The sequence below is a fragment of the Poecile atricapillus genome, chromosome 2 (genome assembly GCF_030490865.1).
Source record: "Poecile atricapillus isolate bPoeAtr1 chromosome 2, bPoeAtr1.hap1, whole genome shotgun sequence".
Lineage (NCBI taxonomy): Eukaryota > Metazoa > Chordata > Aves > Passeriformes > Paridae > Poecile > Poecile atricapillus.
The window spans coordinates 61,232,229-61,249,386 of NC_081250.1; the positions used below are offsets into that span (position 1 = coordinate 61,232,229).

The 17,158-nt window shown below is 41.4% G+C and overlaps 1 protein-coding gene across 1 annotated transcript in view; it reads left to right on the forward strand.

The window, feature by feature from the left end:
• The first annotated feature begins 246 nt into the window (after window positions 1-246).
• The window catches only part of MBOAT1 (membrane bound O-acyltransferase domain containing 1), a 56,027-nt gene continuing 39,115 nt past the window's right edge, over window positions 247-17,158 (forward strand). Inside the window, exon 1 of the mRNA XM_058833422.1 lies at window positions 247-423. Coding sequence (XP_058689405.1) covers window positions 334-423 — 90 coding nt within the window. The 5' untranslated portion in view covers window positions 247-333. The remainder of the gene's footprint in view (window positions 424-17,158) is intronic.

Consider the following 17,158-nt stretch of genomic DNA (forward strand, 5'->3'; position numbering starts at 1 on the left):
CGAGCGGGCAGCTTGGCTCTGCGGGTGCCGGACAAGCGTGTGCTTTTGGCAGGAGCCGGGGCCGGCAGGCTCCGCTGCGGCTGTCCGTGCGCGCCCGGCCGAGCCGAGCCGAGCCGAGCCCGCGGCGAGCACGGCAGCTGCGGCCCCGGGGATGGCGAGGGCTCCCCGCTCCCGCCCCCGGAGCCCGTCCCGCCCCGCCCCGGCCGTCGGCGGCGGCCCCGCCCCACGGAGGGCCCCGGGGCGGGCGCGGCGCGGAGCGGGCGCGGCGGCGGCGGCGGGCGGTGCGCGCAGGTGGCACCGGGGCCGTGCGGCGGCGGGAGGGGGGGATGCGGCATGGCCGAGCCACCCGGAGCCCCGCACCGCACCACCGGCTCCACCCTGCTGCACCCGCTGAGCGCCCTGCTGGGCATCCCGCTGGACCAGGTGAGGCTGCGAGCCGCGCCGGGAGCGGCGGGCCGGGCGGCATCCGCAGCGCGGATCCCTGGGCGGCACGGACGTGTCTGCCCAAGGGCCTCGGGGGCAGCGCGGAGAGCCCGCGGTAGGAGTGGGTTTGGGCGGGGGTCGGGCTGCTGTCACCGGGAAAGCGTTTCGTTTTTCCCGGCAACGCCTGGCGCTTTTCCTGCTCTCGCAAGAAGTCGCTGCTGGATGCTGCTGGATGCTGTCAGTCACGGTGCTGGGCTGATTGCGGCACAGTTTGGAGCGCTTCAGGAGCTCGGGTGCAGGCCCAGCTCTGGGTACCGCGTGGGGTGATGCGGGATGCCCTGCAGGGAATCCTTAGGTTCAGGCGCTGCTTTCGTGGCTACAGGACTGTAGAAGGGAAGCTCAGAAGTCACTTCCAGCCTCGTCCAAGTGCCTGATGGAATTGCGAAGTGCATATATGGAGATAGGCAGAACACACAGACACACACACAAGTGGTCTTCTGGGAGGGCAAGTTTGCATTAAATCCTTAACAGCATCATAGATTTTTGGCTGTGGTGGTGTTTTCTAATTGTTTATAGTCTCCCAGTTAACTTTATCCCTAACTGGCAGAAAAGTGTTGCTCTCCCCCACCCCCTGCCTTTTATTGACTCTCAAGCCTGCATTGCACCTGCTGCCTTCCTACATTCTTTCAGCGACAAGGAAGTAAAGTCTGGAAGTTTGTGCTGACCAGAAAAAAGGTGCAGGCCAGCACTTCACCAAGCTACTAGGAAGTTGAGTTGTACTCTAAGAAACCAGGGTAGCAGAGGTGTGCTTGGTGAAAAATCAACAGGAGATTGAGATTTATTTGCTTTGTTCTGTTTGCAGAGTGAGTGGTGCTATGTGTCATCTTTTACTACTGTTTGTTTTTAAAGTTGAGTAAGGAATATGTCATTTTGTAGATTAAACTCCTTCATCTAACCATGCCAGTTTTCCTCTTTTTTGACAGAAAACAGGTTTTGATGCAAGAAGAGAGAGAGATATGTTGCTCAACACTAAAACAGTCAAACAATAAAGGCCTATAATTATCTGTGAGCTATTAGTTTAGAAGGCATGTGAATAGTGATATCTTCTTTTTTGAGGTATTCCATACAATGATTGATGAATGCAGGAACATCAAAGAAACCAGGAATAGCAAACATTTACTGTTCCAGCTTGTTTGTGGTGCCACAGTGTACGTACAGCGTTAGGCTGACTCAGTTCCCAAACAATGGAGTCTTGAAAGACTGCAGTTTTTCTTTCTAAGCTTTCAAAATCTTGCCCTTCCATTCAGCTGAGGTGATACAAAGATGGTGTTGTCTGTGGAGAAGATTCTTCTCATGATCTTCTGGGCCTGAGGACGCTTCACTGCATCTGTGGGCCTTAGCACTGCAGGTCAGAGTTGAGACTCAATGCGCTGTGTTTGTCCCTGGGCTCTGGTCTCATGGGTGCCGGTGGTGGGCACTTCTGTGTCTGGTGATTTGTGTCTCGAGCCCGCAGCAGTGAGCAGGGCCACGTGCTCAGGGCTCAGCAGTGTGGCTGGGCTGTGCGAGTGTGTGTGCAGGCGTAGCTGCTGTCCCTCCCCATCACCCTGCTGGCTCCAGTGGCACAGGGAAGTGATGGGCGAGGAGGAACCCCCCCTTGCTGGGGTTCATCACAGAACTGCAGCATAGCTGCAATGAAGTAGAGCTCTCCTCGCCTGAAAACCCCCCTATTTAATTGTCCCTGTGAGATTAAGCCATCAATACTTTTAAAAAATTTCCCCCACTCCTCTTGCCCCACTGCAGTGTGCTGCATCATGCCAAGCACCAGGGATTTCTGCTGTCCTGGAATAAGATGTACCCAGATTGTGGGTGTGCGTGGAAGCACTGTGCCACCACTGTTCCCTCAAATCACATGAGTCTCGACTCTGACCTGCAGTGCTAAGGCCCTCAGAAGCAAAATCAAAACTTTTTCACACTGCTCTTCTGCCAGGTGGGTTGCTTACCTTCCTCATAAGAATGAGAGAGTGTTTTCCTGAAGCGGGGAAAAGTTCAGCCACTTGCTCCTCTGCACAGAATGGAGCTCATGTATATGAAAGACAATTTTGCCAGATCTGAATCCCATGTGGAGCAAGGACTGGTTTTACATGAGCCCCTTATTGCAGCGCTGACAGACTCTCTGTGCCTTCTGCTTGGTGCCCAGGCACAGCAGGGGAGACAGCTCTGGTTTGCCACTCTGTGTCCACATCATTGTGCTCAGCCTGTTGGACGGTGACAGCCCCAATCTCCCTCTGCTCCATGCAGCTGGCAATTCCCCGTGGCTGGCCCTGAACATTCAAAAATGCCAGGAAATACCTGGAGAGCAAGAGGCAAAGGTGGAGTTTAGACCCTCCAGGTCACTGTAGTATGTGAAAGCCATATGTGTCTGTGTTAAAGGAACAGGAGACTTATCCCTTCTTTTATAGAGATGGTTTTCCACGAGAACTGTGCTGTGAGAGAGATTTCACTCTATGGAAAAGACCAGAAAAAAAGTTGAGCTCAAGGTCTGAGTAATGAAGGTTGTAATTGTTACCTTTTCATTGCTGGGGCAGAAAAGCTGTGGTAATGGTACATGGAAAATGTTTTGTCATCTTGGAAGCAGCTGTTGTATCACTCACTATGGGAAGCCTGGATGATTATGAAAATGTCATTTTTCACACTGCTGGTTTTCTTAAGTGAAAAATTACAACTTGGGTTTAAATCAGCCCAGAATTACAGAGGATGGAGTTCCTATCTGCACGGTGTACCTGGCAGACCACTCACATTTTGTTTAGGAGACAGTGCACTGCGTGAGGACATAGTTGTGTTTTGTGCTTTAGATGCTAAAACAATCCTGATGTGTCAGCATGTATTCACATGTCTCTTCAATGGATGATTGATCTTTGAATTTAGCACTGAAATATTATTTTTTAAGAAGTGTTATATGTGGTAACAAGATTAATGATCTTGAAAGAGGATGAAAAGACTCTCTGAGTTCAGTTAATTTTCATATCTCAGGAAAGCAGACTTTGAAGTTTAGCTGACTTGTGTTCTAAAAACATCTGTCTAGGTCAATGACAATACCTTCAGCAGGATTTGCAAAAGAATTTTGGGGTGTTTTTTTGTTTCCATATCATGTACTACCAAAATAATTGATGCAGGAATGTCATCCCTCCAGCTTGCTTATATAGTGACTTTTGGCAAAATATACACTTTCTTGTTATATATGCCCAAAAATCACCAATTTCAGGACATAGTCCTCTACCAAAAATGAGTGAGATATGGGAAGTCAAACATTAAATATTTAATAATGTAATTTATGTAAACAAAGCGTGTGCATGTAAAAATACTGTGAAGAAATGAATATACTATTTCAAGCTATTTTTAAGGCAAATTTAATGGCATTGTTTATCCATATGTAGTTTTACCATGCCTTCCTAAACTCTAGGTTCTAGAAGCAATTCATGCTCAGAGGGTTAAAAGGTAGGATTAAAAAGTTTCACTTCTCAAGGTTACTTTGTAGTACTCTTGATATGCCAGGTTACCTATTGCTTTAGAAGTAGCGACCCTAGTGCAAATGGTCAACTTCTGTACAACACCCCGTGCATATTTACAGGCCTTATTAGCCTGACCTGTTGTCAGACAACACCAAGGTTGTTAACTTTGAGGGAAATAAGTTCAGAGGAATTTCCCTCACAAAACTGTATGAGCATCTTCTCATGTTTATATAAGAGCTTTTAATTATTTTTAATACAGAGGGCTTTTAATTTCAGTGCTTTCATTGATGAGGCCTGCCATGTTTCCCAAGGAGAAAAAAAAAGTTCACTTGAACTTAATTTTGGCTTTGTCTGCTGGTGGGAATGAAACATTTTTCATTTTAATTCTTTCATTGTAGGTCATCTGCATATTTATATTTTGGCAGCAGTTTTAATAAAAATCTAACTGTGGAGGGATTCTGGGACATGCCTCTGAATCTTGGGATAATTGGAATATTAAAGATGTCTGTCCACCATTCCTCTCTGCACAAAGCATGATGGTGAACTGCTTTAAAAAGGAGAAAGAAGAAAAAAGCACATGTATCTTATATAACTTTTACAAAAATCAACATGTATTCTGATCCCAAAATCAGGGATGGTTTTGCTAACTTTTTTCCCTTAACATTTTTTTTTTTTTTTTCTGTGTGATTTTAGTTTTACTTCTCTGCTTTCTGATTTTTTTTCTTATGCACTTTTTGGGCAATGTAAAGTCAAATAAAAAATTATCTTGCTAGGAACTTAACAGACTTTAGTCTGTGAACTTTGAGAATCCTTTAATGGTTGTCAATAGAGACATTAGAAAATGTAATGCTCAGGAAAGAAATGTAATTTGTTACAGACCAAAGCGAGATAACTGAAGATGGAAGTTCATTAAAGATTTAAGTCTGGTTAGTATCAGGTTTTTAACTGAAAAAAGCTGTTCTGAAGCACTGGCAACAACTGTCATGGTTGGTATGAACAATGCTACATTTCAGTTTCCTAATGCCATAATTTACAATTGAAAATTCTACATTTCCATTTTGAATTGCAGCAGTATTTGTTACACTAAATGCCTTGCTGCCTAACACATTCAACTACACAAAAATAAAGCCATGTAAATTTTAGTTATTTGAGAAGCAAATAGAAAAAATGAAATTTGAATTTAACACATTTATAGAGAAATATTACTTAATTGCCAAAACCAACTTTAATTTTGATATTTTCTGACTTTTGAGTACCTAGATTTTGTAAAAATGTTTTCCTTAGAAGAAACCATTAGCTTTTTATTATAATGTCATGAAGGACAAGACATGATGTAAAGAACAGAGGAAGAATCTTTCTGACCCTCTTTTGGGTCTCCAGTTAAACAGGTGCTCTTGAATAGGGCAGTTCATGGTGCATTTACAGTAAATCCAGTCTCTAACTTGTTTCAGTCACTTGTGCAAGCTCCAGGATTCTGTCTGTATTCTGTGACAGTCCTGGGACAGAGGTGTGGTATTTTGCTCCAAAGATTAAGGCTGTCTCCAAAGCATTTTTTTTCTGTTCAGGTAAGCTATGACTAACAATTGAAATAAATACATGTTCTCCTCTGCTTTGGAAATGTGTGCTGCCTTTTCCAATGTGTTCTCACTGTGTTTGGCACTGTAGTCTTGAACCTTATGGCTGATGCCTTGATACTACGAGTGTAAATATTTCCACATCCCTCATGCCTTGAAAACAAAGCCCGTCCTATTAAGTTTTTAATTTGGCAAGGGACAAAAGTGCAACTGGAATCAGCTGCTTACAATTTTCCCCCTTTTAAGCACTTTCCTTCTCATCTGTGTTAAACAAGATCTGGAAAAATAAACATTGAAGGGCTGCATAAAGTTCCCTGAAACCTTCTCTGCACATTAATCACGCCAGCACTGATTTAGTGGTGCTCTGCAGCTATTCTGAGAAAATCTAAAGTAGTGATGAAGACTCTTGGGCTCCAGCCTAGGGGTCTAGGCACTGAGCACAGAGCTGGCTCTGTGTTTTCGGGGGAGCCCCTGATGCTGAGGGATTTGCTGTGCATTTGCCAGCCTGGCACAGTATTTAATACTCTGGCTGCTCCTTGGCTCCTGTTACAGTTCGCAAGGATGGGCAGCGCTGGAGGCAGGCTTGCCAAACTGCAAAGTGGTGCTGCTAGTCCCTGGGCAGGGGAGGCTGCAGCACTGGGCTTGGAATTACTGCAGGAATCCAACATTTCATACTTGGCCAAAATCAAGTAACTGCTAACATGATTTTTAAAACATGTCAATGGGCCACATTTTACTTTGGAGTGAAAGAAAAATCCCTCTCTAGGTGACTTGGTAGTTTCAGATAACCTGGAGGGTACCAAATCTCATCTCCTGGATGCTTGGATAATCTAGTGAGGGCCCTTAAGGAGATCTTCCCAGAAACTCAGGCCTGCTCTTAAAAGTACAGCCTGATGCAAAAATTTCTACAGTTAGTTTACTAATAGTGGTAAGAGTGTTTATGTTAATATGTAGTTTGGACCAGGAGCGTGCTTTGGGAAGGAATCCCTTGACTGTCCCACTTGGCACGCTTCAGACACAAAGCGGCCCTGGAGCATCTACACAGGGTTCCTCTCTGAGAATGTGAAGCCAAAGGGTGCTCCCCAGGGACCTGCAGTGCTTCAGCTGTTGAGGGACACACAGCACTTGAGTTTGGCTCCTCTAACTGAGACCCTACAGACAATGAGTCACAGGAATAAGGCACCTCACCCTTAGCTGCTTTGCTCTTCAGACCCATTTTTGCTCCATCTCAGCACCTTCCAAGATGGACATAGTGGAATTCTCTGACCTTCATCTGCTGGTTTCTTCAGAGCACGGCACTGGTCAGGCTGGTTTGGTCACTTCTGAATAGGTGGAATCCAGCCCGTTCTGCACAGGGCTCAGCCAGGTCAGCCAGGCCCGCCTCTGCCAACAGGGAGAGCGGCCACAGAGAAAAACAGCGAAGAGCAACCCTTTGGGTGGTCCTTTCTCAGAGCAAGATTGCATCAGTCTCCCTTCTTATGACCTTGATTAGAAGTGTTTATTTTCACCAGGGATTTTTTTCCCCGGGTTAAAGCATTTTAAACTGCTTTTGCAAAACCACAGGTAAGCACAGGCGCAAAAACAAAAGCACACGTTCTGACATAAACGTTTTTTTTGGGAATTTTTTGGATAGGGTCTACTTACAATATGTTGCATCCTTAATGGAGTTGAATGGAATTATTTTTTCCCTTGTGTTTCAGACTTCCCTCATGATAAGACAATTCCAGGCTTTAAAAAAAAAAAAGAATCTTAATAATGTGAGGAGAAAACCTCTTGAAAACGTACTTTTGAATAAAATATGTTGAAACATTTACAAATTTCCAAAGAATTTGTTCATAATCATCCCTCTAAGTGTTAGTAAAATACCCAAAAAGAAGACAATTTTTAAAACCAAAATCCAAAGTATTAACTAGACAGCTTTTCCAGCCAGGAATTATTTTTACTCTTTTCTTCAACAGGAAATGGTACTCATTGTTCTGAAAACTTTTAAGAAAATTCATCTATCAGTTGGTAGCATGAGTGTTGCCATGCTATCTGGTCTGAGGCAAAACAAATACTAAACATCAGAACAATTCTTCATTTATGGCTGCTTTGTCCTTGTGAGATCTGAGCACTCTCACCATTTACCTGGTGTTTACCTGGTAACAGACTGGCTGGATAATGGGAGTTTTGCCTGTGCCCTCATGTCACAGCCTGCAGTGTAGTGGATGGGAAGCTGTCTCAAAGCATGTGAGCTGCCTACCTATATGACCTAAGCAAAAAGCAAATAGACCTGAGTGTGTGTATCTGGCTGCTAAATCCCAGACAAAGTCCTGGCAACCCCATGGAATAGCAAGTTTAAGATTTTTGATCAGCGAGAGATTATATTCTGTGACCTTCAAGTTCAGTGAGTGTGTCAGGCTGGGGACATCTGGGATGGAAAAGGGGGGCAAGAAAATGCTCATTCAAATTATTTCTCTGGATTAGGTGCAGAACACTAGAAAAATTAAATAACAATTTCAGGCCAAGAAGCAGATTTCAAATGCTGACTTTCATGAGCTGCTGCTTCCACAGGCCCTAGTCTTGTGACAAAGCTCTGATTGGACTTGAACTGTTTCTTCATTTGTGGTTTCTTGTTCAAGTGCAATTTGGCCCTGGTATGCAAACAGGGCAGGAATGGGGAAGGCAAAATGACAGGGCAAAACCTAAAACAGTTGAGGACCCCCTGCTTTCAACTTTTCTTGAATAACTCCTGCTCTTGTTTTCATGTTCATGTATTGGTTTTAAGTAAAACTCTTTAAAGGACCACTGAGTAGTAAAGTTTTAATTTTTAACTCTTACATCTGGCTTAAATGACATTATAAACTGGTGAAAGTAGGGTTTTTTCCCTGTTACCAGTGTTGAGATAGTGTTAAAGAGAGTGCAGTATTGACTGTTTATTTCATGTGCACACACAGAGGGCAGGTTCAAATCCCTGACTCCAATGGTTTACATTAAGTATAAATATATAAATATCAGCAAATTCTAGCTGATAGATCAATAATTTATCTGTTTTAGAGAGAGTTTTTTATAATTACTCTGTTTACTCACAAGTGGAGTTTAAGTAGTTTGACATTTACACTTCTTATGTGTCAGGGTTTCTCAGGATATTTTGTCAACTATGCTGTATTGAAGGTGAAAACAAAGTGTAGACAAATGGAGACAGTGACTGAGAAGTTAAAGTTCATTTTTTAAAAAATTAAATTCAGTTTTTGATGGCAGAATTTGGCATCACAGTGAGTTGTAGGCACTGTTAGGACCCACAGCTGTCTATGACTTGATGTATATGTTTGTGTTCATGCTAATTCTCTAGAGGCAAGAAATTGTGGGCTGCAGTTGCCACAGCAACAATAACACTGCACTCAGAGTATGGGTGGGTTTTCTCTACTTTGTACAAGTATGTTGAAAGTGTAGGCATATTGCTGTGAGACACTGTGAAATATGATAGATTCTTGAGAGAGAAAACACTTGTTTTTTTTTTTTTTTTTTGTTCAGAGAATAGAATTTTAATTTTAATTTACCTTTATTGCCACTTCTCTAACAGGATGTTATTTCCCAATTTGCAAACCAAACATCGTAGAGAGAAAAATGGGCTCAGCAGTTTGGAAAAAGAAACTTTCAGAGGTGTTCTGCTGATTCTAATCAGTAAATAAAATGAGGATTAGAACAAAGAATGGCCAGGGAAGAGTGACATAACTATATTTCTGTTCCATTGTGGTTGGTTTTGTCAATGAAAAGATGACTGTAGCCATTCTTTGTCATGAACCAGAATGAAAATTTGAACTAGATAAAAGAGAAAAAAATACAGGGTAAGTTTGTTTTCTTAAACCTGCTAAAGCAAAGTGAAGGAACTGAAAGGCTTGCTTTAGAAATGTGACTTTTAAGAGGGATCATGGAGAAAGTGTATGTGAGCAGCATGAAAGAAATTTATCTTGGCCATACATTAATAGAATATGTTGAAAGATCATTTAGCTTCAACCCTTATGCCAGGAAGCCTTCCACTAGGCCATGTCACTCAAAGTCCCAGGTGGCCTTGAACACCTCCAGGGACGGGGAGTTCACAACCTTTCTGGTCAAGTGAAGAAGGGACTTATTCCCTTCTTTCTACCAATGTTTCTTCATATTCAGAGAAACACGTGACAGGCTGCAGATTCAACCGTGGTTAAAATTGAGGTGTTTTTCATGTAGTCCAGACCTGGCTGTGAAACCCTGTCAACAGAAGTCTGCTAAGGCCAAGAACTTGGCCAGAGACAAAATGGACTTGGATTTTTATATGAAAGACATGTGTTTCTAGGGTAAATGTAGCTTAAAAGAAAAAGCTTTTGGAAGTACCTCTTCTTTTTCTGGCTCCTTTCAGGATTCCTTCTGCAGGTGCTGGTTTCTGTCAGCCCTGCCTCTGGTGTTGCTGATGCCTTTAGGATCCCAAATCACTGCTGACAGTCCAAAGCATGGCTACTTCCATTATGGGTGAGTGGCTCTGCTAGTCATCATCCCCTCCCAGACCTTGACTCCATGCTGGATTTATTACTTGAGTTTCTTCACGTGGTGATGATACAGGAGTAAGCACCAGATCTCTGCAGGGAAGATCAGCCAATGCCCAAGGAAAGGTCACTTCTCTGACATCCCACTTTCAGGCAGCCCCAGCTGCAGCTGTCCTTCTGTTCATTAGTTTATATAAAAAGTAACTGGCTCCTTACATGATGTGCAATGTATTCCCCTGTTGGGTTGTCCTCTTACTTTTCTATTCTGATTTTTAACTGCTGATGGATTTTCGTCCATATGCTGAGCACTTCCCCTCTGTTCAGTTCATGCTGCATATCTTTAATTCTGTATTTGGTAGTTTTGTGATCTGCATATATTCTTTGAATAGACTATGCCAGCAGGTGTCTGGTGAAGTCTGCCTTCATCCTTTGATAGGGTTCTGACATCCTGATCAGTAGTCTGTTATCTATCTGTTTATCAGTTCATACATTTTAATGTGCACCATTACCTTGGTTGCCTAGATGTCTCAGTTAGTCTTCCTGTTTTTTTTTTTTGTTTTTGTTTTTTTGTTTTGCCTAGATAGAGTAGGGTTTAAATGATTATCAGGAGAAAATAGATTCTGTATCTGCCTTCTCTCTTTGCTTTTCCTGTGGCACTTCAGTTTTTGAGCATAGTCACTAATAAGGATGATGTACCTGTCCAGTTTTAGAAGACCCTAAATGGCAAATGGGCCTGTTGGCTGTGTCTAGGATCATGTTATTGCAATGGCTTGGAGGATTTCTGTCTATGAGACGGTGGCCTCATTTATTTGCTGACAGGTAGAACTAGTGGCTTGTGCCCTGGACAATCTTCAGGTGGTCTTTGGGGACCCAGGTGGCTGGTCACCTCCAGCTCCTGAGTCTCCTCTCCCTTGTCCCGTATAAACTCCATGCCACTCATTGTTCGGGTGCCTCCCAGCACCAGAGAAACTGAAACGCTCCCCAGAACTGAATCTGCACCTTGGTGCTACAGTAAGACTGGGAAAAGCACCATGTGCAATTTGAGATAGCAAAGTTTGCTAGAAATCCCACCTGAAATGCTTTCTCAAAGTGCCTCTGAGATATTCAGATGTTAGTGGTATAAAACCTTGCGATAGACAGGTGGAAATACATTTTGTAAGCTGGGCAGATTGCTCAATGTCCTGGTTGTTTCAAAGCAAGGGTTTTCTTAGGCCTTATGTGTAAAGTGCTTGCTTGAAAGGGAAATTGTAATTGTTAGTGCAACTTAAAGGATTGTTGAATTTCTTTTGCCTGGGTTTGTTCAAATTCTTAGGGTATTTGGAGAAGAGTTCACTTGGAATTTTTGGAATTTTGTTGTTGTACTTTATTTCTTGGATAAAAAGTTGCCTGTCACTGCACAGTAGGAGCACCACTGTAATAATTTTAAAAAGTAAGAACATTCTTCTCTTTTTTTCCTAACTTTTGAAGAGGAAAAAGTGAAACTTATTCCTGTTGCCTAAGAAAAGCAAGTTAAGTTTCTGCTATTGCTGACTCATAAACATGGCAAGAATACAAAAATACCATGATTGAGCAAATGTGAATGTGTTTTTTCCTCCTCATATCGCAGTTATCTTTGGAAAATATCAGTGTTATAAGCCAAAGTTCTGCTGTACTGCATGCAAATAGAACTATAGAGCTCTGGTGGGGGGATATGTAAAGAAGGCTCTTTAAAAAAGCAAGGAAATTAAATATTTTTTTCCTCAAATATAGTATAGTGCAAATAAAATTAATTTATAGCAAAATCCAAATATATATTTTTTTTTCTTCATTTTTTTATTCACCAACTGACAGTTGTTCATGCTGTGTGTTTTCCTGTTAGTTTTTGTTTTGATTTGGTTGCTAAGTTTGAAAACTAGGAAATGTGGGCTTTTTTGGTTTTTGTTATTTGTTTGTGTAATTTGAGTGGGCAACCCCTCAAATTCCTTCAGAGCATGACTTTTTTGAAAGGTACTGATGATTTCCAAATATGTTAGTTTAGTGGTGGTTGAGATGTTTCACTTGTGCCAAGTCCTGAGCACTTGTCATCTCCAACTTACTTGTTTTTAATAGTGTCTGAAGCTGAGTGCCTAAAATTAGACGTGCTCCAAAGTTCAGCTTTCAGAGATATTTGCTGTAGATGTAAGGTGCTTGTAACAGGCATAACTAAACAGCTGGGGTTATGTTCTTGTCTTTTTGCATGGTTCATGATCCAAAATGCGCATTAAGCAAGTATGCTGCAAATTCTGAGCAGAAATAAGGAAGGAGAAAAAAAGCCACAACAGGATATTTTCACTGTACATGTTTTCTTGGTGTCTTCTCTTCCTACCACGGTTCTGAAGGGATTCAAAATAAGTCTGCAGCCCACATAAATGAACGTTAGATAAACATGTCATATATTGAAAAGCACAGAGCAATAATTTTACTTTTAAGCCATAGAACAATAGGAAGGACCAGTATTTTGTGGTTGTGAAAGTGAGTATCTGGATCTGGCAGTTAACAGAGGTTTGCTGATTCTACATGGTCACTGTAATAGCAAAGGAATTAAATGAAGATAATTGTGCTTGAATTGGGAAAAAAACACAAACCAGCACATACACAGCTCTTTGCAAATAGGCTAAAAATGAAGAAAATAACTATCCAGAAAATCTGCTGGCCAGCAGAATCAAGTGCCTTGGGGGAACTGTGTGACTCAGCAAACTGCTGGAAATTATAAAGTTTTCATTGTTTCTGGAAACAAAAAATGTGAGTTTTACTATCTCTTATGTTTGCAAATATAATTGTCTAAATATAAACTGATTTTCCCAGTTAAATGGTTCTGACTAAGGTTTACTGCCAAAAAGTGTGGTTGTACATATATTTCCTGCCCTTGTGTCATGCTTCTTTTTTTCCCCATGTGAAAAACCTCTCTATTGTGCATCTGGTTGAGCTGACTGAAAATTAATTCTAGAGAAAAAAAAAAAATAATTATGTAGATTCACTGTGCATATTCCCTGGCTCTTACTGCTGGCTTCACAAAAGTTTTGTGCGTCTTCTTCTGCCTGTGAAAGGTAGCTGGGAATACTTTCTGTACCTCTTTCACCAAATTCTGTTGACTGCATTATTGGAGAGTGTGTGGTCTCCCTCTATTTTGCTAGGTTGGAGCATAAGATAGCAACACAGATCTTCACCTTTCCATGTTGATGTACCCCAGTATTATGTTTTTATGCTTGTCTGAAAGCATTTGCTTTGTTCTTCACTCTGTCTGCAAGCGCTGTTCCTGTGTATTTCCGAGACAGAAAACTGCTTAGGCGAGGAAGAGGACAGGAGGAAGTCAGGTTTGTAGCACCTGCCTGGGGAAGCAGGAAACTGAGTGTGTTTGACTACACCCATTGTGTGGGAGATTTGTTGCCCTAAAACTCTTCCACATGTATCTAGCAGTAGATATGCTAGTTTGCTTTTCTCCTAGCACCTTTTTTGTTTGGTTGGTTGGTTGGTTGGTTGGTTTTAGGTTTATGTTTTGTTTTGTTTTATCCCAGTTCTGTTTCAGGCACTTGAAATTAGTGTAGAATACCAGCTTCTGGAATGCAATACCTTTTTATGGTGTCTTTAAGTGTTGAATCAAAAAATAAAGCATGAGAATCTATGGGTCATTTTTGAAAACTTTGTTTCTTACAGCTAAATGAAGTCCAGTTTCACAATCCAGGGATTTCTTTTTGCTTCTGGTAAAGTTAGTGTGTGTAGTATAAATACTTTTTATAAGTCTGCATTTCTGCATCTAAATTTATTTTTCTATAATAGTTTTATAGTAGAAGTACCTGTTTTAGAGTTATGCTTCAGGATTTGATGAATTGCAACCTAGAATTGCCTTTTTTCCACACTGAAATGAAGAGAAACTTAGATGGAGTAGCTCTGGTATTGAGATGAGCGTTAGGTCGGATAAAATCTATCATTTTCTCTAGCGAAGTCCATGCCTAAACTTTTTAAGCACGTCCTAATACGCTAATTTTTACAGTGCCTTTAAGTTACTATGAACATGACTGAGCATTTAAATACAGGATGTTCCAGATTTTCTGTGTTAAAGGGCCTAATGAAGTGTTACATAATACCATTGCGATGTCTGAAAAGTTTAGTCTTTGATCAAGCCACTAATTCCAAGGATAATGTGCTTAAATTTAGCACAGTGCTGACAGTTTCTACAGAGGGGAAAAAAACAACTTTCCTTTGGCTTAGAATAACCTGTCAAGTTGGCACTTTTTTCCCCTTACTGATATTTGTTTCTTTCTGTTGTGTGCACTTACTGGGATATCACTGGGATAATGAGAACAAAACTTCTCTGTTTGCATTGGTTTGTAATTTTAAAGACCACTGACATTTTTCTATAGAAAAGGAGCTGAAAACAGAATCACACAGACATTGCAGCAGCAAGAATGGGGCAAGTTATTTTAGATGTGCCAGTTCCCATTCTAGTGACAGATTGCACTTTAAGCGTATTGTTTTATTTTTAAATTGATGAATATGTGCAGGCTCAAGGCTTTCATCCAGCCTGAAAGTTAAGCGTGTTTCTGAACTGGGACTTCACAAACACTGCCATAAGTATCCTGCCATTCTTGTGTTCAGGCAACCCCCATTGGGATTTGGAGAATATCATTTACACTGAAGTCACAGAAAGACCTTCTAGCAGGGTGGTTGGGTAGACAGATATTTGTCTGTATTCCTTCTTTGTGTTTTGAATAGATCAGCTGTGTATTTATCAGTTATGCAGACAAAGTGAAAAGGTGCTTTACTTACTGTGCTGTGTCCTATGTTTTTAAAAGCTAAACCTTTAGATATGGGGGGAGAAAAATCAGGTCTATGTTAATGCTATTCTTAGTGCTGCTACTTTGAAGTTATTTACTCAAGAATGCAGATGTAGAAACTGGACTGTAATCTCAGGATCAGTTAGTGCTTGAGGCTGGTGAACTCGAGCTGGATCATGTCTAATGAGACCTGACTTGGTCCTGCTTCCTTTTTGGTGCTGTGGTGTCCATCCATTGTGTGTGGCGGATGAAGGGACACAGTGTTGTGGAGTGGGAGCTCAGCAGTGCTCTTGAGAGGTGGTGTGGAAATAACTGTTTGGGGTTTGGGGCACCCATCATGTCTGAAAAGACTGGCTGGGGTCGGTATCTGTTATCCAAGAATTCCTTTATGAGGAAAAGGAAGCAAAGCTGGTTGTTCTGGTATTGGGTTTTTTTTCTTGTTAATTTTGTTGGGATTTTTTTTTTTCTTTTTTTTTTTTGGTGTGTCAAACTTCTTCTTTGGATAGTGACACTTCACTCCTCTTTTCCTTTTTTTTAATTAAAATACCATACTCTGACCTGCTGGCTGTAGTTGTGCTTTTAGTCATGTCTGACATGTAATACTGTGCAATACTCCACCTGCACAGAGGTATGTCAAATTATGCTTTTAAAGTATTTTTTGGAGTTAAAGGTTCTGTAATTAGTGTGCTTCCTCACTGCTGAGCAGTCTGAAGAAACACATCATATTCTAATAATCTAAAGGTATTCTGGTTTAAAAGAACCACCAGAATGACTAAAGGCTCCAGATTGTTTGATTTTGCTGCTGTTCCTTTTACAGGTAGGAATCAGTGCTGACTACCTTAGATACAAGCGAATTTCATCATTTGGCATCACTTGCTGAGAGAGCAGTAATTAATGAGGTACAGGTAGTGGCAGAACATTGCTGCACATAAATGATCATCACTTAAACATCTGTTCAACATGCAGAGTTATTACGGCTCAATGTGAGAGCTGTTGACAGTGAACTAAAGCTGTTTTTGGATCAGGTCTACATATTACATTTATCAAAGGTAAGTGTATGGAAGTGTGACTTACCATTATGATGTAGATTTGACTTCTCAAGCTTACTTTTGACTTAAACATTTTTCTTTTACAATTTTTGATGACTCAGGGTTTAATCTATAACTATATTTTGTGCCCTGCTAGTGATTATTCTGCAAGTGGTTTCATAGAGGTAATCCAGAAAGAACATCTGTTTCAAGTTTACAGTCTAAATCATGGAAGGATATTTGACCCTGTAAGTAGGGAAACAGAATTTACCCAGGAAAACAGCACAACAAGCCAAAATATTGTCAGTTATGTATATTCTACTTCACCAACTCCATTTTCTGCATGCAGCTGCACAAAAAACGCCAAGGCTTTGACAACTTAGAGCTGCTTCTGAAGAAGACAATAATCTTAAATTAGTCATGCATTTATGCTTTTCTCTCTCTGTCTCTTCCATGCGATAAATTCTATTTTCAAGCCTTTGCTTCTGTCGTCCCCAGAATCTTCCACAGGACTCCTACAACACAAAGCCAGAGAAATAAATTGTTTCTGTGTAGCACTGGAGATGTGACATGTCAGCAGTGGATCCAGTATTTCCCCAATGTAAATTAATTTGCCTCCTCTCTGATTCATGCTGATTGCAGTCCGCATTGGCTGGCTATGAACAGAAAATACAGCATCCTGCAAGGGAAAGTCAGTTCTGCCCCCTTTACAAATGCCTGTTCATGCTGGCTGTCAGTGCACTGAGTTCTGTGTGAAGCAATACTGCTGTGGGCATTAAGGGGAGCTGCATAGATGGTGTTACACAAATCCTCTTCCTTCATGGAAGCCCAAGTCAGAATTCTAGCAGTGGGAAACTTGACATGGTCTCTATGATATTGCCCTCCTTTTTGGAGGTGCTTGTCCTCTCCCTGTGTAGAGCTAAGTGATCTCTGCAGAGAATATTTGTCCTTATAGTTCATAAAAATAGTCTGGAAGATCAAAATATTTTGAGAAATTTCAGCAAGTATCAGATATCTTTGAGATCTGATTAAAGACTATTCCATCTCTCATTCTTAACACGCCCCTTCTAAATATCACATTTTAGATGGTATGAAATGCTGTAATAACAGCAGGTCTCTTTTCCAACATCAAAGTAGAAATGTCTCCAGCAAAGTGAACTTAAACATGCTTTTTGCCAGGTGTCTTTGGTTATATATGCAAAATAAACTTTTAAACATGGAAAACAATTTACTGAATTTCTGTAGTTCTTACTTTATTCTTTGCAAGAAAGGCATCACCCTGGAAGATGGGGCTGATCTCTGGCAGAGTGGAATGCTTTATTATGGCATCCC